The 19,715-nt window shown below is 44.2% G+C and overlaps 2 protein-coding genes across 2 annotated transcripts; one reads left to right on the top strand and one right to left on the bottom strand.

The window, feature by feature from the left end:
* Positions 1-6,227: 6,227 nt before the first annotated feature.
* On the bottom strand, positions 6,228-12,504 carry ciao1 (cytosolic iron-sulfur assembly component 1). The gene is made up of 7 exons (XM_041210465.1): positions 12,327-12,504; positions 12,037-12,185; positions 11,534-11,645; positions 8,610-8,698; positions 8,171-8,372; positions 7,418-7,505; positions 6,228-6,954 (listed from the first exon to the last, which is right to left on the bottom strand). Exons 1-7 carry the CDS (start codon positions 12,463-12,465, stop codon positions 6,720-6,722), a joined length of 1,014 nt encoding a protein of 337 aa, XP_041066399.1. The 5' UTR covers positions 12,466-12,504; the 3' UTR covers positions 6,228-6,719.
* Positions 12,505-12,776: 272 nt separating this feature from the next.
* tmem127 (transmembrane protein 127) lies at positions 12,777-18,503 on the top strand. The gene is made up of 3 exons (XM_041209756.1): positions 12,777-13,057; positions 14,989-15,153; positions 15,776-18,503. Exons 1-3 carry the CDS (start codon positions 12,817-12,819, stop codon positions 16,081-16,083), a joined length of 714 nt encoding a protein of 237 aa, XP_041065690.1. The 5' UTR covers positions 12,777-12,816; the 3' UTR covers positions 16,084-18,503.
* The last annotated feature ends 1,212 nt before the right edge of the window (positions 18,504-19,715 follow it).

Genomic DNA, 19,715 nt, shown 5'->3' with positions numbered 1-19,715 from the left:
TCCTCAGCCCAACCGTCTTCAACTGTTTCATCAATAACTTTCCCTCCATCATAAGATCAGAGTGGGGATGTTCGCACAATGTTCAGCATCGTTCACAACTCCCAGTCTGTGCTTATATGAATCAAGACCGAGACAACATTCAGGCTTGGACTGAATGAGATTTGTGCCACACAATGACCATCTCCAACAAGAGAGAATCCAGCCATCTGTTGACATTCAATGGCATTACCATCGCTGAGTCCCCACTATCAACATCCTTGTGGGTACTATTGACCCAAAACAACTTGATCAGCCAAGAAAATACTGTGGCTGCAAAAGCAGGATAAAGGCGCACAATACTGTGGAGTAACTCGGTTCCTGACTCCCCAAAGCCTGTCCAAGATCTACAAGACAAATAGGAGTGTAACAGAATTCTCACCCACTTGTCCCCATGAACTCAGCTGCAGCTTGATACATGCAGGACAAAGCAAGTCTTTTGCTTGGCACCCCATTTACCAACTTCAAAAATGAACTTTCTCCACCATAGACACAGTGACAGTATTGTGTACCATCTACAATATGCACTGTAGAAATTCAAATGGTTCCTTAAAGTGATCCTTCACAACGCGCAACCTCTTACCATCAAGGACAAGGGTAGCAGATGCATGGAAACATCACCACCTACAAGTTGTCCTCCAAGGCACACACCATTCTGACTGGGAACAAGATCACTGTTCTCTGACTGTCGCTAGGTCAAAATCCTGGAACTCCCTAACAGCACTGTGGGTGTACCTACATTTGGTGGACTGGAGCATTTCAACAAAGGTGGCTCACCATCCACCTCAGGGGTTGTCAATTAGAGATGGGCTTGCCTGCGACACATCCTGTGGAAGAATAAAAACTAATAAGGGGCAATTAATAACTGCCTCTTAACCTCCTGTTGTATTATTAATGTGCAAACTAAAATGGCAGGGGGATGGGAACCTATGCAAGGAGTCAGAGGAGGGGGAATCAAGGACAAGAATAAAAGACAGGGGAATAACAAAAGTGATAGGCAGAGAAATCAAGGGCAAGAATCAAACAGGGCCTCAGTGAAAAATAGTGGGAACGGGACAAGTAATGTTAAAAAGACAAGCTTTAAGGCTTTGTGCCTTGCTGCGAGGAGCATTCGCAATAAAGTGGATGAATTAACCACGCAAATAGATGTAAACAGGTGTGATATAGTCAGGATTATGGAGACATGGCTGCAGGATGACCAGGGATAGTAACTGAACATCCACGGGTATTCAATATTTCAGAAGAATAGACAAAAAGGAAAAAGCGGTGGAGTTGCATTGTTGGTTAAAGAGGAAATTAACGCAATAGTGAGGAAGGATATTAGCTCCAACGATGTGGAACCTGTATGGATAGAGCTGAGAAACACTAAGAGGCAAAAAAACATTAGTGGGAGTTGGAAATATACCCCCAAACTGTAGTAATGTTGGGAATAGCATTAAATAAGAAATTAGAGACGCATGCAATAAAGGAACTTATGTAATTATGGGTGACTTTAATACATTGTATATAGATTGGGCAAACGAAACTAGTAACAATACCGTAGAGGAGTGTATATGGGATGGTTTTCTGGACCAATACATTGAGGAACCAGCTGGAGAACAGGCCATCCTAGACTGCGTATTGTGTAATGAAAAAGGAATACTTGGCAATCTAGTTGTGCGAGGCCCCTTGGGGATGAGCGACCATAGTATGATAGAATTCTTCTTCAAGATAGAGAGTAACATAATTGATTCTGAGACTAGGGTCCTGGATCTTAATAAAGGAAACTATGAAGGTATGAGACGTGAGTTGTCTATAATGGATTGGGAAACGTTACTTAAAGGGATGACGGTGGATAGGCAATGGCAAACATTCAAAGAGCGCATGGGTGAACTGCAACAATTGTTCATTTCTATCTGGCGCAAAAGTAAAATAGTAAAGGTGGCCAAACCATGGCTTACAAGGGAAATTAGAGATAGTATTAGATCCAAGGAAGAGGTATACAAATTGGCCAGAAAAAAACAACAGACCTGAGGATTGGGAGCACTTTAGAATTCAGCAAAGGAGGACCAATCAGCGAAGGGAAAATAGAGTACGAGAATAAACTTGTGGGGAACATAAAAACTGACTGTAAAAGTTTCTATAGGTATGTGAAAAGAAAAAGATTGGTGAAGACAAATGTAGGTCCCTTACAGTCAGAAACAGGGGAATTTATAATGGGGAACAAAAAGATGGCTGACCAACTAAATACATACTTTGGTTCTGTCTTCACAAAGGAGGACACAAATAACATACCAGAAATTTTGGAGAACACAGGGTTTAGTGAGAGGGAGGAACTGAAAGAAATCAGTATTCGTAGGGAAATGCTGTTGCAGAAATTGATGGGATTGAAGGCCGATAAATCCCCACGGCCTGATAATCTACATCCCAGAGTACTTAAGGAAGTAGCCTTAGAAATAGTGGATGCATTGGTGGCCATCTTTTGAGATTCTATAGACTCTGGAACAGTTCCTACAGATTGGAGAGTAGCTAATGTAATCCCACTATTTAAAAATGTAGGTAGAGAGAAAAAAGGGAATTATAGACCAGTCAGCCTGACATGGGTAGTGGGGAAAACTCTAGAGTCCATTATAAAAGATTTAATAGCTGAGCACTTGGAAAACAGTGGCAGAAACAGACAGAGTCAGCATGGATTTACAAAAGGGAAATCATGCTTGACAAATCTACTAGAATTTTTCAAGAATTAACTAGTAGAGTTGACGAGGGGGAGCCAGTGGATGTGGTTCATTTGGACTTTCAGAAGACTTTCAACAAAGTCCCACATAAGATTAGCGTGTAAAATTAAAGCACATGGGATTGGGGGTAGTGTATTGAGATGGATAGAAAACTGGTTGGCAGACAGGAAACACAGTAGGAATAAACAAAAACAAAAATACCTGGAAAAATTCAGCAGATCTGGCAGCATCTACGGAGAGGAGCATAGTTAACGTTTTGCGTCTCAATGACCCTTCAACAGAACTAAGCAAAAATGGAAGAGAGGTGAAATATAAGCTTGTGGGGGGGGGGGTTGGTGGGACAAGTAGAGCTGGATGGGGAGCCAGTGATAGGTGGAGATAGCCAAAAGATGTCACAGACAAAAGAACAAAGAGGTGTTGAAGGTGGTGATATTATCTAAGGAATGTGCTAATTAAGGGTAGAAAGCAGGACAAGCAAGGTACAGATAGCCCTAGTGGGGGTGGGGGATCGAAACAGGCTGAAAGGTAGAGATAAAACAAGATGGAAATACATTTAAAAATAATGGAAGTGGGTGGGAAAAGAAAAATCTATATAAATTATTGGGAAAAAAAGAGGGGGAGGGAATTGGAAAGAGGGTGGGGATGGAGGAGAGAGTTCATGATCTAAAATTGTTGAACTCAATATTCAGTCCGGAAAGCTGTAAAGTGCATAGTCGGAAGATGAGGTTCCTCCAGTTTGCGTTGAGCTTCACTGGAACAATGCAGCAGGCCAAGGACGGACTTGTGGGCATGAGAGCAGGGTGGAGTATTGAAATGGCAAGTGACAGGGAGGTCTGGGTAATGCTTGCGGACAGACCAAAGGTGTTCTGCAAAGCGGTCACCCAGTCTGCGTTGGGTTTCTCCAGTGTAGAGGAAACCACATTGGGAGCAACGAATGCAGTAGACTAAATTGAGGGAAGTGCAAGTGAAATGCTGTTTCACATGAAAGGAGTGTTTGGGCCCTTGGACGGTGAGGAGAGGGGATGTAAAGGGGCAGGTGTTGCACCTTCTGCAGTTACATGGGAAGGTGCCGTGGGAGGGGGTTGAGGTGTAGGGGGTGATGGAGGAGTGGACCAGGGTCCCGGAGGGAACGATCCCTGCGGAATGCCGCCGGGGGGGGGGGCGGTGAAGGGAAGATGTGTTTGTTGGTGGCATCATGCTGGAGTTGGCAGAAATGGCGGAGGATGATCTTTTGAATGCGGAGGCTGGTGGGGTAATAAGTGAGGACAGGGGCGACCCTATCATGTTTCCGGGAGGGAGAAGAAGGTGTGAGGGCGGATGCACGGGAGATGGGCCAGACACGGTTGAGGGCCCTGTCAACCACCGTGGGTGGAAAACCTTGGTTAAGGAAGAAGGAGGACATGTCAGAGGAACTGTTTTTGAAAGTGGCATCATCAGAACAGATGTGACAGAGGCAAAGGAACTGAGAGAATGGGATGGAGTCCTTACAGGAAGTGGGGTGTGAGAAGCTGTAGTCAAGGTAGCTGTGGGAGTCGGTAGGCTTGTAATGGATATTGGTGGACAGTCTATCACCAGAGATTGAGACAGAGAGGTCAAGAAATGGAAGTGTCAGAGATGGACCATGGAAAATGATAGAAGGGTGGAAATTGGAAGCAAAATTAATAAATTTTTCCAGGTCCAGACAAGAGCATAAAGCAGAACCGAAGTAATCATCGATGTACCGGAGAAAGAGTTGTGGGTGGGGGCCGGAGTAGGACTGGAACAAGGAATGTTCCACATACCCCATAAAGAGACAGGCATAGCTGGGGCCCATGCCGGTACCCATAGCCACACCTTTTATTTGGAAGAAGTGAGAGGAGTTTAAGGAGAAATTGTTCAGTGCGAGAACAAGTTCAGCCAGACGGAGGAGGGTAGTGGTGGATGGGGATTGTACAGGCCTCTGTTCGAGGAAGAAGCGGAGAGCCATCAGACCATCCCGGTGGGGAATAGAGGTGTAGGGGGATTGGACGTCCATGATGAAGAGGAGGCGGTTGGGGCCAGGGAACTGGAAATTGTTGATATGATGTAGGGTGTCAGAGGAATCATGGATGTAGATGGGAAGGGACTGGACAAGGGGAGAGAGAATGGAGTCAAGATAGCAAGAAATGAGTTCCATGGAGCAGGAACAGGCTGACACGATCGGTCTGCTGGGACAGTCCTGTTTGTGGATCTTGGGTAGGAGGTAGAACCGGGCTGTCCGAGGTTGGGAGACTATCAGGTTAGAAGCTGTGGAAGGAAGATCTCCAGAGATCAGTAACAGTCCTGGAAACAATGGCTTGATGTTCAGTGGTGGGGTCATTGTCCAGGGGGAGGTAGGAGGAAGTGTCTGCGAGTTGACGCTCAGCCTCTGCGAGGTACAGATCTTTTTTCGAATGGCAGGCAGTGACTAATGGGGTACCACAGGGATCAGTGCTGGGGCCCCAGCTCTACACAATATATATTAATGATTTAGATAAGGGAACTAATTGTAATATCTCAAATTTGTAGATGACACAAAGCTGGGTGGGAGGGTGAGCTGTGAGGAGGACGCAGAGATGCTTCAGTGTGATTTAGACAAGCTGAGTGAGTGGCCAAATGCATGGCAGAGGCAGTATAATGTGGATAAATGTGAGGTTATCCACTTTGGTAGCAAAAACAGGAAGGCAGATTATCTGAATGGCTATAAATTGAGAGAGGGGAATGTGCAACGAGACCTGGATGGCCTCGTACACCAGTCGAAGGTAAGCATGCAGGTGCAGCAGGCAGTAAGGAAGCAAATTATATGTTGTCCTTCATAGCCAGAGGATTCGAACACAGCAGGGATGTCTTGCTACAATTAGCCCTTGGTGAGACCACACCTGAAATATTGTGTGCAGTTTTGGTCCCCCTATCTGAGGAAGGATGTTCTTGCTATAGAGGGAGTGCAGTGAAGGTTTACCAGACTGATTCCTGGGATGCCAGGACTGACATATGAGGAGAAATTGAGTCGGTTAGGATTATATTCGCTGGAGTTCAGAAGAGAAACCTATAAAATTCTAACAGGACTATACAGGGGAGATGCAGGAAGGATGTTCCCAATGGTGGGGGAGTCCAGAGCCAGTGGTCACAGTCTGAGGATATGGGGTAGACCATTTAGGACTGAGATGAGGAGAAATTTCTTCACCCAGAGTGGTGAACCTGTGGAATTCACTACCACAGAATATAGTTGAGGCCAAAACATTGTGTTTCCAAGGAGTTAGATATAGCTCTCAGGGCGAAAGGGATCAAAGGATATGGGGAGAAAGCGGGAGCAGGCTATTGAGTTGGATGATCAGCCATGATCATGATGAATGGTGGAGCAGGCTCGAATAGCCTGCTCCTGCTCCTATTTTCTATGTTTTTATGCAGCCTTACTGTTAAGTGGGAAAACCTATGATACAAACTACCAACAGTCCGAGTAAACGTCTCTCTCAATTAGAGTAATATTATAAAGACTTTATTCGCAGTTCCTTTAGAATGCACACATACCACAAAATGGAGAGGAAGAATTCCTGGCTTATGATTGAGAGCTTCAAGAATCTATCACATTTAAGCGCACACAATTTTCTCCAAAGTAATAGATGCATGAATGAATAATGTATTTGCAATTTACTGTAATTGCTCCAATGGCCCCTGTTTAAATGCAGGCCTAAATCTATTGCCAAGTAGTTCTAAGCTGAGCAGTACTTTTAATTGCCTTTCAAAAAAAAAGTACAAACAAATCGATGTTTATTGAACTGTTATGCACCAAACAGCATTTACTAGCAGGCAGACCATAACCACAAAGTGGTAAGATAATTAGTGCAAATGTGAAAATGGTTACATGAAGTAGTCATGGTGATTAATTCCAAGACTGGACAGTTAGTGTGCAATGCAATGCAGTTGTTGAGAATGCCCGCATTGTCTTGTAGAACAACTCAGTGGTTGTTTGTACTAATCTTCAAACTCATATCTCCAGATAGTTATGTCTCCATCATCACTGCACGATGCCAACAACCCTGCTTGCTTTGGGTTCCACGCCACGCAATTGACATCCTGAGTGTGTGCCTTTGGAACGTGTGCCGTGAGTGAAAACGTGGGTTGGTGTGGGTCCGAGCCAGGATCCTCCTCAAATATCCTGATTGCATCATCACCGCATGCAGTTGCAATAGCATCAGTCTTGTGACACCTGAAATAGATGAGGGAATGTCAACAGATTAGAGAAGCTGGGGTTATTCATAAGATGGTCTAACAAGATTTGATGGGGGTGTTCAAAATGAAGGGTTTCAATAGAGTAAATACAGACCAACTGTTTTCAGTGGCAGATCGGTCAGAGGACATAGATTTAAGGTGATTGATGAACGAGGCGACATAAAGGGACTTTTTTTTTCTTACACTGAGTTGTCATCTGCCAGCAGCAGATTCAATAGTATCAACTGGATAAATCTTTGAAGGAAGGAAAAAAAATTACAGGGTCTGGGGAAAGAACAGGGAAGTGCAATTAAGTGGACAGCTCTACCAAAGAGAGCCAGGACACATACCACGGCCCAAATGGCATCCTCCTGTGCTGTATCATTTTACGAGCGTACCAGTCAAAGGAGGGTGGCACTCGTGTCATAATCTTTCCAACGGAATGATGACTTTGAACTTACCACGATATGTCATAGATGGGGCGTGTGTGAAACCCAGATAGGGTGCAGATGCACTTCCAGGCCAGATCTGATCCACTGCATACCACACCTGCACAAAAAAGAAAATTGCATCGAACCTCATTGAAGCTGTCACTGCACAAGGCATCAACACGTAGTGAAATTCTTTTTTTAAAGGCAAACAGCAGAAACAATTTTCAGTGGTTCTGATTGAAATTTTATGTACCTGAAACAAAATATGGTATTTGTCCCACTACATTTCAGCATCATTAATCACACTGAATGCTATTTCAATACTAAACAGGATGACACTTGCATGACGAATGATACCAAAATATTTCAGCAGTAATCCGCTCCTAATGCTGCGACATAATTCAGTGAAGTGCTGTAATGCTTTGATCTTCTGAATATTGACTCAAAAACTATCTTAACTGTGACCAGTTTCTTTGCAGCAGAACTATTTTAAGTTTTAATGTCCAGGCTCCTGTTTATCAGCCATTTGCTTTTTTTGCAAAAGTGATTACGTTTTACTTAAGAACTGAAAAGGAGCAGGAGCTGATGGTAGGTTTAATGGCAGCAGGGTGGCAATACAAATATATCAGTTTGTGTGACAGCACATTTGCAAACAGGTTCAGATAGCAGAAGGCCATCTGGGCTACTGGGATTAGATCAATCAAATGGGTCACACTTCATCCTTTTGAAGGATCAACTGAATAATACAAAAGGGCCACACTGTGCCCGGTTCAGCTTCTTTACCTTGTTCATTGCCAGGCCTGTATGCTTTCCAGATTTTCAGAGTTTTGTCATCACTGCAAGATACCAAGCACTCCCCTGTTTTATCAAAAGCAATACTCCAAACTGTTGACTCATGACCTTCAAGAGTGTTGACACAGACCCAGTCATCATCTTCCTCCTTGTACAGCTTAATGCTGTTATCGTAGCTTCCAGAAGCCAGGAGCTAGTGTTGAATTCAGAAATATGCATTTAAGCTTACATAATAATTTAGAGTTATAAAGTCCTGACTACAATGCATCAAATGAAAAGGTCCATCTGACTCTGGCTCATTGCCAACATAATACACTACAATATCCCAACCCACATTAATATTCCACCCCACATCAAAAGGCATGGATACTGCAAATAGGAAAGTAAGGCAGTGTGAAATGTAGGCGTGGTGGTCCTTGGAAACTCTTACCTCTCCATTTGGGTGCCAGATTACATGTTTGACATCCTGTGTATGAGCATTCAGTACGCTCACACACTCATAATCATCTTCCTCATCCACTAAAATGCAAAGTAGAAAAGTCAGCAACAGTTTCTGATGCAGAGACCTCACTCCACTGGACTGAGCTGTAATGCTGCAGCCCAGCAGCTATTAATTTTGGAATGTCAGGGTACATAACAAGCACACAGTTTACAAGATATACATGGCAATTTGGTTTATTACTAGTCTTTAATGAGAGGATATGTAGGAATACATCAAACCAAGGATAGGTCATGCAGTCCCTTGATCTTGGAGTGCCATTTAATCAGATCATGGTTGATTGGTGTGCGACTCCAGTGACCTGCCTGCATCATTATTCCTCAATATCTTTACCTAACAAAAATCTATTAATCTCGAATATACGAATTAGGAACAGGTGTTGGCCACTCGGCCCTTCGAGTCTGCTCTGCCATCAGTAAGACCATGGCTGATCTGATTTTAACCTCCTGCCTGCCCCCAATAATCTTTCATCCCCTTGCTTATCAATATTTACTTCTGCCTTAACAATATTCAAAGCCTCTGCTTCCACTGCCTTTTGAGGAAGAGAGTTCCAAAGATTCACGACCCTCAGAGGAAAAATTTCTCATCGTCTCGATCTTAAATGAGTGACCCACTTATTTTTAAAACGTGACCCCTAGTTTTAGATTCTCCCACAAAAGGAAACATCCTTTTCACATCCATCCTGTCAAGACCTGTCAGGATCTTCTATGTTTCAATCAAGTCTTCTCATACGCTTCTAAACTCCAGCGGATACAAGTCGAGCCTATCCAGCCTTTCATCATACGACAACATGCCCGTTCCAGGTATTAGTCTAGTAAACCTCTGAACTGCTTCCAACATATTTACATCCTTCATTAAATAAAGAGATCTCTGTCTGGAACATTCCAATTGACTCAACGTCCACACCTTTTAGGGGAAAAGAAAGTTACACATTTATACTACGCTGTATGCGGCTAAGTGCTTCCTGGTCTTACTCCAAAATGACTTGATTCTAGCATAACTTGCTCATATTTCAGTCCTGGAGGATAAATGTCAAAATCCCATTAGCTTCTCTGATACTTTTTGGACCTGCATTGGAACTTTGAGTGATTGGTGTGCACCAGGCTTGTCCAACCTTTCACTTGGGTTGGGAGGCGCAGTTTCATTTTTTTCGTACCCAATGGGCAATTGAGCAAATTTCAAAAAGATAAGGTTTGGCACAACATCAATCAGGAATTTCAAAATAAAGTTGAGGTATGAAGCAAAGAAACAACTTGCTGAGCATAAATAAAGCATTGTCAGAGCAATAAATTTATAATTAAAAAAGAACAATTAATAAAGATGAACATTAGAGTGTGAGAGGGACAGAATCTGTTCGTCTGGCTCACTCCCAATCTCTTGATACTCACCGGTTTGTGTATGGGGGTGAAAGAAAGTGGGAATCCTGACATTGCGAGCAAGCCACACACACACTCACCCCCCCCCCCACCCCCCCCAACCCACCCTCTCCCCCCCCCCCAACACCCCAAACAACCCCCCTCCACCTCTCCCACGCCGCCCCCCCATCCCCCCCACCGCTCCCACACCACCCCCCCCTCCTCCACTCCCACCTCCTCCGCTCCCAAACACCACCCAACGCGCCCCCCCCACCTCTCCCACACCCAACGTGCCCCCCCACCTCTCCCACAACCAACGCGCCCCCCCACCTCTCCCACAGCCAATGCGCACCCCCACCTCTCTCACACCCAACGCGCCCACCTCTCCCACACCCAACCCGCCCCCCCCACCTCTCCCACACCCAACCCGCCCCCCCACCTCTCCCACACCCAACCCGCCCCCCCCACCTCTCTCACACCAAACACGCCCACCTCTCCCACACCAAACGCGCCCCCCAACTCTCCCACACTGCCCTCCTCTCCCACACACCCCCCTCGCCCTCTCTCCCCGACACACTCTGCCATACCACTGGGCAGACAATCTCTTAACCCTTACCATTCCTGCCTGCACCACCACTTCCAGCTCTTCCGGGCCAGCATCCTTTCTTTCTCTTTCTCAACCCCTGCCAATATCTCTTTTTCCGAAGCACACTCGCTGCCGCAGTGTTGCTGCTCCTCCAATCACATATTGCTTCTCTCCCATATTTATGAGCAGCAAACAAGGGAGAGAATTACTCTGTGATTGGAGGATCAGTTTCTTTCAGAATCCTCCACTCCACTTACCAGCATTTTGAAAACTGCCTCCGAGGGCCACATTGCAGGGCTTCGCAAGCCACGTCCGGTGCTTGGGCCGTGGTTTGGACAAGGCTGGTGTACACGGCTACACAAATTCCTTTGCTTCGCACAACTTGAGGCCTCTCACGGTTTAGAAAGTCATCTGTTTTGTAATTCTTGGACCCAAACTGTTTGACCTTGTACTTCCCAGCATAATTAATCCATTGGCCAGTTCTTTACACTCATAACCTGCCTTTGTCGCTATGTAACTTTCTTCTCCCATCTACAAATTTATTTTCTTACTTGGTGTCACATGTAGATTATACAACCCTTTACCCAAATCATTGATACATATGGCGATTTCCAAGGCTCACCAGCACTGACAGAAAAATCTCACCACTGTATTGCATAGAATTATAGAAATTTACATCATGCAAAGAGGCCATCTGGCCTATCTGCAGCAGATGATAAGGAGCTATCTCACCCAATGCCACTTCAGGGGATTAGGCTACATCTTTAGCTCCTTCTTAGTCACTTCAAGTGCATAACCATGAACTTTGAAATGGTATGAGAGTTTCTGCCTCTGCCACTCTTTCAGACAGATGTTGCAGGTTCTTTACAGGCAGTCTTTTAGAAGAGGGATTACTTGACTAAATATTCTCTCACCTTCCCAAACCCACACACTTTTATCCCGGCTGCACGTTGCCAGGAGACTGCCAGATGGAGCCCAGGCGACAGACTTCACTTCGTTCTCATGTCCTTCCAGAGTTGTCAAAAGCTGTCAAAAGAAAACACTCGGCCTGAGCATCGAGCAATCAAGAGCCCATACAGGATCCATCGCAGCGACCAGTTTAACAGTTAAACCAACACGAATGACATGGCAATAAACCCATTCGGCTAAAATGCTTCAACCATGCTTGGTGCCAAATTGATCGGTCAAGGAAAGGTTGAACAAGGTGGGACCAAATCCACTGGAGGTTAGAGGAACCGAAGAGGTGATCTTACTGAAACACATAAGATCCTGAGGGTGGATAGCGGGAGGACGTTTCCGCTTTGGGGGTGGGGGTCGGGGTGGGGACACTAGAGACGCAGTTTTTGCAGGGCACAATGCGAGTACTCAGCCTAGCTCAGGGTCCTGGCTGCAAGGCATCAAATTAGGGGTGCGCTACCTCAAAGCCATCCTCCTTCTTCCTCCAGATGCAGGTGGTCGCATCGAAGCTGACCGAAGCCAGGTAGTTGCCGCAGGGCGACCAGGCGACCTTCCGCACGGTCCGTTGGTGCCCATCCTCCAGCAGACACTTGCACAGCCAGGACGGCCCTGGAAAAAGAAAGTGAGAGAGACGGGATAATTAAATGGGTCCAGGCCCCGTATGACCCGACCCGGCCCCGCACACTGGTTTGATCCTCCTCCTCCTCCACCACAACCCACCCCACCCCCCCGCCCCGAACTCGCTCGCACCTTCTCTGGCCCAAATGCGCACAGCCCGATCGCCTCCACACGAAGCCAGCAGCGTCCCACTCGGGCTCCAAGCCACATACCAGGCCCGGGAATCAGGATGCGCCGAAAAGCGCAACTCGAACGCCAACCGCCGCTTCATCACCGCGCGCGGGTTCGAAGCCCGCCTCCGTCCCCTGCGATTGATTGGAGGACCGACCCGGAGCCGATTGCTATTGGCGGATATCTACGCCAATCAGACAACAAGGCGGCCAATCGGGAACCCGCGGTGGCCGCACCCTCACCGACGTCACATCCGATGTGAGTGGCGTCGTTTCGTCGGAAACAGGACGTTGCGCCCGGCTGGGAGGCCGATTTGGTTTTGTTTTAGACCATCGGTCGGTTTCCTCCTCCCCCACCCCGCCCCCCCCTCCACCCCCCCCCCCCCCCCCCCCCCCCCCCGCCGAGGCTTGAGCGATTCGTCGTTTGTTCGTGGGCCGGGACGGGAGGTAGAATGTACGGACCCGCGGGAGCCGGTCTGTCAGGATCGCGCAGGCGGCCCGGCGCCGGTGGCGCGCTCCCTAAACACACCGAGCGGAGCCTGGCGTCGGCGGTGCCGGGCGCGCTGTCGGTGACAGCGCTGTGCACGGCGCTGGCGGAACCGGCCTGGCTGCGCGCCCACGGGGGTACGTGCCCGAGGCAGGAGCTTGGGGTCGCGGATGTGCTGGGACGCCTGGACTCGGCTGTGCTGGAAGGTAATGGCAGTGGCGGTGGTGGGGTTGCGGTAGTATCAAGGGAGGGCTTGGTTTGGCCTTCGTGCCGCCCGCTGGGCAAGGAATGTAGTCAGAGATCCTTCTTCTGATACATGGGTAATGAATCAGGATAAAAACTGTCTTAGTGATGGAGCTTGCAGCTTGCTCATGGTGCTCATCCTCATCTGTTATGATAATAGCAGTTGGTAAAGGCTGAGTTATTAAAAAATCCCAGAGAAAAACTTTAAACAACTGTCATAAGCTATATTTTCAATTTGTATAAACGCAAAATACTGCAGATGCTGGAAATCTGAAACAAAAACAGAAAATGCTGGATTAACTGAGCAGGTCTAACAGCATTTGTGGAGAGAAAAACAGAGTTGTTTTGAGTCGTATGACTTCTTCCGGAATTGAAACTTTAACTCTGTTTTTCTCTCCGCAGGTGCTATTAGACCTGCTGAGTTAATCCAGTATTTCCTGCTTTTGTTTTCAATTTGTATGTTTGAGATGCAGCTTTGAGTTCAGGCATAAAAACCACATATCCTCAAGTGTTTTTTTTAATATAAGTTAAATTGAACATTTATCAATTTTACAAGGAATTAAACACATAGACATGTCTACAAATTACTGCCATAATAACTATTAAACAAATCCCCAAATTAATCACTCCCGGGTAATCTTCCGCAAGACAACAGTAACCCATAAACTTAAACAGACACCAGGCAAAGCACATTTTATCTTACAAATTGAAAAAGAGGTTCCTTTCAATTTGTTACTTCGCAGACACAGCGGTAGGCTTAGATCTTCCATGCCTCTGACTTGCTCACACAAAACTCTTGTGTGTATACCTGGCCTTCTCTTTGAATGTAAATTCTCATTGTCTCACCAGGCCCTTTTGAACTCCACCTCTTCTAACAATAAAACCCCTTTCATAGTACCAATTTTATTAGTAATATAAACATATTGCTTGGTGTCTCCTAGCTAGGTGCAAGATTCACCTCCAATCTTTGAATGGTTTATTCAACAAATTGCAATTATACTCTTTCCCTTACTGTTAACATCTCAAAACTATTGTACATAAAGCACCCAGACTAGCTGGCTTTAATCCAATTAAGACGCAGACCCTCCAACAAGGCCAATTTAAAATAATTTCCAATAACATGATATACATTAATATCTTCATAACACCTCTTTCTCTGTTAAATACCCTGCCCACATTCGTGATTCAGGCTCCAGATGAGGAATGGACAATTGGGAACTCCTTCACTTGTCCAGTTTGTTAAAAGAAAACCTTGCATTTATTTGATGACAACAGGTCGTCCCAAAGCACTTTACAGCTAATGTAGGTTTTTTTTTTGTGTTCTCACATAAAATATGAAGTGCAGCGACCAATTTTCGCAGCAATGTGGTGGTGACCAGAGAACCAGTTTTTGTGATTTGATTACGTTACAACTATTGGCCAGGACACTGGCAATTACTCCTTTTTGTCCAGAATTGTGCTATGGGATCTTTTACATCACCAGAGAGGGCCTCTTTAACATCTAATCTGAAATGTGGCATTTCTGACTGTGTAGCGCTCCCTCAGCACTCCACTGGAGAGTGGGCCTTGTTTTTTCTTGTGTGCTCAAGTCTTGGAGTTGATTTCGACCCACATTATTTAAGCTTCAGAGGCAAGAATGCTACCAACAGAGCCATAGCTGACATTCAATTCATGTTGCCCCACAAACCTCTATTTTCAGAAGTGGAGGGGAGTAAATAATTCTGAGATTCATAATCACCCCAGATGCTTAATTTGGAAAGTTAATACTGATGTAAAAACTTAGACAGTTCATTGTTTTAATTGCTTCCATGGTATTTTGAATTTGCTTTCATATTTTCTTTGTTGTCTAATGTGTGAAAAAGTCTGATATTTAACCCATCATCGCTCTTTGCAGATTATTGTATGAACCCTCAGACTGTGCTATTGCTACGGGTCATTGGTGCCTTCTGTTTCCTGGGGATCCTTTGTAGTTTGTCTGCTTTTCTACTTGATGTGTTTGGACCAAAGCATCCAGCATTGAAGATAACCCGTAGATATGCTTTTGCTCATATTCTCACAGGTATGTCAAAGTGAAACTACATGCCAAAATCTGTTTGGAAACTGGGTGTGGCTTTATTTTTAATTCTTACAGAAAACCATTTCGAAAGTGACTTTTGAAACGATGAGTACAGCTCATCTCAACCTAGACTATATGACAGAAAGACGTTTTGAATTCAACAAACAGGTTGATACAACATTAACATGTAGCAAAGGGCACAGATTTCCCATTCACTCACTTCAGTTATGCTGTTGGGAGGACATGCAAGAGCAGAAGGCTCCTTACATTACCACATTAAAACTTCTTTGTTCTGCTCTTGCATGCATATTGAGGGTGCTCCCTGTGTCTCTTACAATTGTGATTGTGCTGCTATCAAGTTGTGTAGAGACTGATTTTAGGAATATTCGTCAAAATCCTGAAACTCCCTCCCTATCAGCACTGTGGATTTATCTACACCACAGGGACTGCAGCAGGTCAAGAAGGCAGATCACCACCACCTTCTGAAGGGCAGTTAGGGATGGGCAATAAATGCTGGCCTAGCTAGTGACACCCACATCCTGTATTTCAATTAAAACATGTTATGGGAGTTTGTCCTGGCACATATCCTGTTGCTCCACTCATTGTTTTTCTTTATTATTAACAGTTCTCCAATGTGCCACAGTGATTGGGTTCTGTTACTGGGCATCAGAGTTGATCCTTGCACTTCAGCAGCAGCATAAGAAATACCATGGATCCCGTGTCTACGTGACCTTTGCAGTTAGCTTTTATTTGGTGGCGGGAGCTGGAGGAGCATCCATCTTGGCGACGGCTGCTAATCTTCTGCGGCACTACCCGACAGAGGAAGAGGAACAAGCACTGGAACTGCTGTCAGAAATGGAAGAGAATGAACCGTACCCAGTGGAATATGAGATTGTCAACCAGTTCCAGCCTCCCCCTGCATACACACCCTGAGTATCAGGACACATCACTCTTTTCTCATCTTAAATCTCACTTCACTTGACTCTTGGAACTTGTCCCTTCTGTTCAGTGAAATTCTTCATCTCGAACAGCTGCCTCCAACCCCTGGTCATCCTTGCAGTTCTGCTCGTACTTGGGGCCAGAAACTATGGTTATCCCAAAGCTACAGGTCTGTTGGTTGCTGTGCTCACTTGCTCCTTCCTGATGGATGACAAGAGACCTTCTTGCAGGGGTTGGAGTTCTCAACTGTGTTATCATACTTCAGAGGCAGTATCTTTTTAACTTGGATAGGCTGAATTTTAACATTTGTAAAAGTTAAACATTTTATATACCTTTTTTTAACCTTTTCTCTTTTACAGTGCTTTAAATAAACTAGAATCATGCGGTGCTTTTGTTATTCCATTATTTACTACACTTGACAAGTACTTTATAAATTCCTCAACTTTTACAAGTCTGTATTATTTAACATTCTTTTAAAGAATTGTATGTAAATATTTTCTGCCCATGATTCTCTATGGCAAGTTGCATGCCAGTCAAAAGGATACTGTCTCTGACACTTTCTCTTTTTCACTGAGCTCCAGCTCACTGTGACACCTGTGTTCACTCACTCACTACTGCATTTCTCTCCTTCCTGATTTAACTCCAGAGAATACCTTCCATTGATTCAGTCAGATAAGTGCCATCACTAAGTTGATGGGAACCTATTAGCAGTTTGTGGGGATTAGGGTTTACAACTATTCACAATATGGACTTATCGAATTTTTCAGTGAGCATCAAGCTGTTGAGCTGAGCAGTTGGCAATAATTACTACTTAAAATTTGACTACTGGCATTGCTGCAAGTGTCTATTACCCTTCCCTACTCCCATTTTGGATAAGAGGAAGAAAGCACTTTATCAGATTTAAGGTAATATTGTGGTTAGAATAATACAACAAAGCAACATGAATTCATGGAGCAGCTTTAATGTTGTGAATCATCATAAGCTGCTTCTGAGGAGTGTTATCAGGCAAAACTTTACACCAAGCCATTTCGGGATATATTATAACAGGTAAGCGACAGCTTGGTCAAAGAGGTAGATTTTAAAAGAAAACGGATGGCAAATGTTGAGGGAGGGAATTCTAGACTTTCCCTTGAGAGCACATTATAAACCTGTTACTTACATAAATGAAAACATCAGTTAGTGTAAAGGAATATCAACACTATACAAGGTGATATCACTTCAGTAGTTTATCAAATGCGATGTGTTGATACATAACAGGGCCTTTGGAAGCAAATCAGCATCAGGGACTCTACCGTATTTTACTGACTAGAGTGACTGGTGTATCAACTGAAGTTGGAGCTTCTTATGTGTTGTACTGGTTCAGAGTATACAAGGTGAAAATTTTATCATGAAGCTACGACAGACCGACACTAGCTGGTCATGTCATTGTAATTGTTTTACACTGTGGTTGAGTCTCATCTTAGTAAAATTGGATATGTGAAGTTGGCCCTGTGAATTCCTCTTTGGATCTGGAAAACAATGTGTTATCGGCAGTGTATCCATTCAAGTGCAACACCCTCACTCCCTTAATACAAATGAACTGTAGATTTTGGTAGACACTCTGCCCTGTCACTGCAAAATTGGACTGGTTGCATGGACAGGTCAGTGCTGTGATGTGCCTCACTGGTTGATGTACCAGATCAGACCTGTTTGTCAATCAAAAATGAGTGTGCCCATGACAAATACATTTTTTGTACAGCCAGCCTGTCACTGGAGAATGATCTGTTAACCTCACAGTTCCTTCCAAAAATATTTTGTCATTACTTCCTGACATTCTTGCTGCCTAACCAGTGACTGGAAGTAAATGACAGATATTGAAATGGAAAAGGGCAGGCTTTATGCAGCTAAGCTCCATTATGTTACTCCCAAACAGTCCCTACAGGCACTTTAAATGAAGGAAATTGGGAGGGTGAACATTAAGGTATAACAGTGAGGAAAATTGGATTTAAAAAAATGAAGCCAACATACATACATACAGAATGCTTCAGTTGTGTGGAACAAAACTCTGAACAATCACTGACAGGATAAATACAATTAGACATACGAACTGAAGGTTGTTGAGTAAATTTCTATCACAGCATCAATTTTCCAGATAGCAACAACACCCTCTATCCCTGACTCGAGGAGAAAGTTTATCTACCATTTCCCACAACTTTGTAAAGAGAAAAGTACTCAGTCTTCTCATTGAAGAATCGCTTTGATTGACAGCAGTCAGAAAAAAAGTAGTCACAGTGCCAAATCCTTTGCATGCTGTCTACTAAATCAATGCATCAGAGACAAAAGAAAATTCAAGATGAATTGTGCTGTGGAAAGTTTGTCTGAAGTCTGTGTCTGTACAGCTGATCACTTTTAATAAATGTTTTACCAGCCAAAAATGAGCAACATTTGTCAGTACCAATTCGTGTTGATTATTGACATCTTTAGAAATAATCCATTTGAAGTAGCAATTAGGTGGGTTTCTTTAATCGTTTCATTTGCAAGCTAGTGGTCACGAGCCCTCTTCTGCAGGTCCAGTTTGGACACTGCCTGTGGCAGTGGTTCCTCCACTTGTTTCTCTTCTGTAGCATTGTCTGTCTGGACCAAGTGTCTGCTGGGACCCTGGAGATATTTGCAACCACTGGCCACTGAGAAGTGGACTGGAAGACATACTGGATACAGGTGACAACATTATAGGATTTGAGAAGGTTCCTTCATTTTTTATGATTTGAGTTTCTACTCTGCCATTTATGGGCATCTAAAGAAAAGGCCCATTTAAAATCTGAATAGTTTGAATTAAACTGCTAGTTTTCTAGTGAAATGATATTTTATACCATTAACTGGAAATGTCATTTTATGAACTTGTAACTGAACTAAGTACAAAGGTGAAGGATCCTGTGAAAATGCCACCTCCAAGAGAAGCACACATGAAGGAACAAACACATTTATATAAGACCCTTCACAGCCTGAGGAAGTTCCCAAGCACTTTATCAGTAACATACTTTTTAAACTTTGATCATTATTGTCGTACATGGGAATGCAGCAGCCAATTTGCACATAGGAAAAGAAAATAATTGGATCATGATTGTAGTATTGTGGGTTGAAGTCTAACTATTGACCAGGACACTGGGGAGAACTCTTGTTCTTAGGGAAGTGCCATCTTTCATGTGCACCTCATTGGGCAGATGAGACCTTGATCAATGACCTTTTGAGTTTTAATTTTACACCAAAATTATTCATTTTAAATCCTTAACTCCATTAGATAAGGTACAGCACTCAATGTGAATATACTTATAATCCATCAGCCTGGACTCCTGATCCAGAGATATAAGTTCATTAAATAAATCTGAAATAAAAAGCTATTATCAGTAAAGGTGATTGTCAAGCTACTGTATCATCATAAAAGCCCAACTGATTCACTAATGTATTTAAGGGAAGGAATTCTATTGTCATCACCCAGTCTAGCCTGTATGTGATTGCAGATCCACAGTTCTGTGGTAGACTCTTTGGCTTCAGAGGGAAGTTTTCAGTTATCAAGAAAGCAGTTGAAAGAGCAATTAAGTATGGACAATGAATACTTGCCTTGACCGCAATGCCTACACGCTGTGTAT

Source organism: Carcharodon carcharias, chromosome 17 (genome assembly GCF_017639515.1).
Source record: "Carcharodon carcharias isolate sCarCar2 chromosome 17, sCarCar2.pri, whole genome shotgun sequence".
Taxonomy (NCBI): Eukaryota; Metazoa; Chordata; class Chondrichthyes; order Lamniformes; family Lamnidae; genus Carcharodon; species Carcharodon carcharias.
The sequence above is the reverse complement of the archived record's forward strand: the minus strand, read 5'-3'. Positions and strand labels throughout refer to the sequence as shown.

Excerpts from the sequence above, each read along its gene's own strand:
- ciao1 (XM_041210465.1), bottom strand. The coding sequence starts at position 12,465 with ATGAAGCGGCGGTTGGCGTTCGAGTTGCGCTTTTCGGCGCATCCTGAT. Across the intron at positions 8,699-11,533 it reads AAGTGTGTGGGTTTGGGAAG|TGGATGAGGAAGATGATTAT; the intron begins GTGAGAGAATAT and ends TTTGCATTTTAG. Across the intron at positions 7,506-8,170 it reads CAGGCCTGGCAATGAACAAG|GTGTGGTATGCAGTGGATCA; the intron begins GTAAAGAAGCTG and ends TTTTTTGTGCAG.
- tmem127 (XM_041209756.1), top strand. The coding sequence starts at position 12,817 with ATGTACGGACCCGCGGGAGCCGGTCTGTCAGGATCGCGCAGGCGGCCC. Across the intron at positions 13,058-14,988 it reads GGACTCGGCTGTGCTGGAAG|ATTATTGTATGAACCCTCAG; the intron begins GTAATGGCAGTG and ends CGCTCTTTGCAG. Across the intron at positions 15,154-15,775 it reads TTTTGCTCATATTCTCACAG|TTCTCCAATGTGCCACAGTG; the intron begins GTATGTCAAAGT and ends TATTATTAACAG.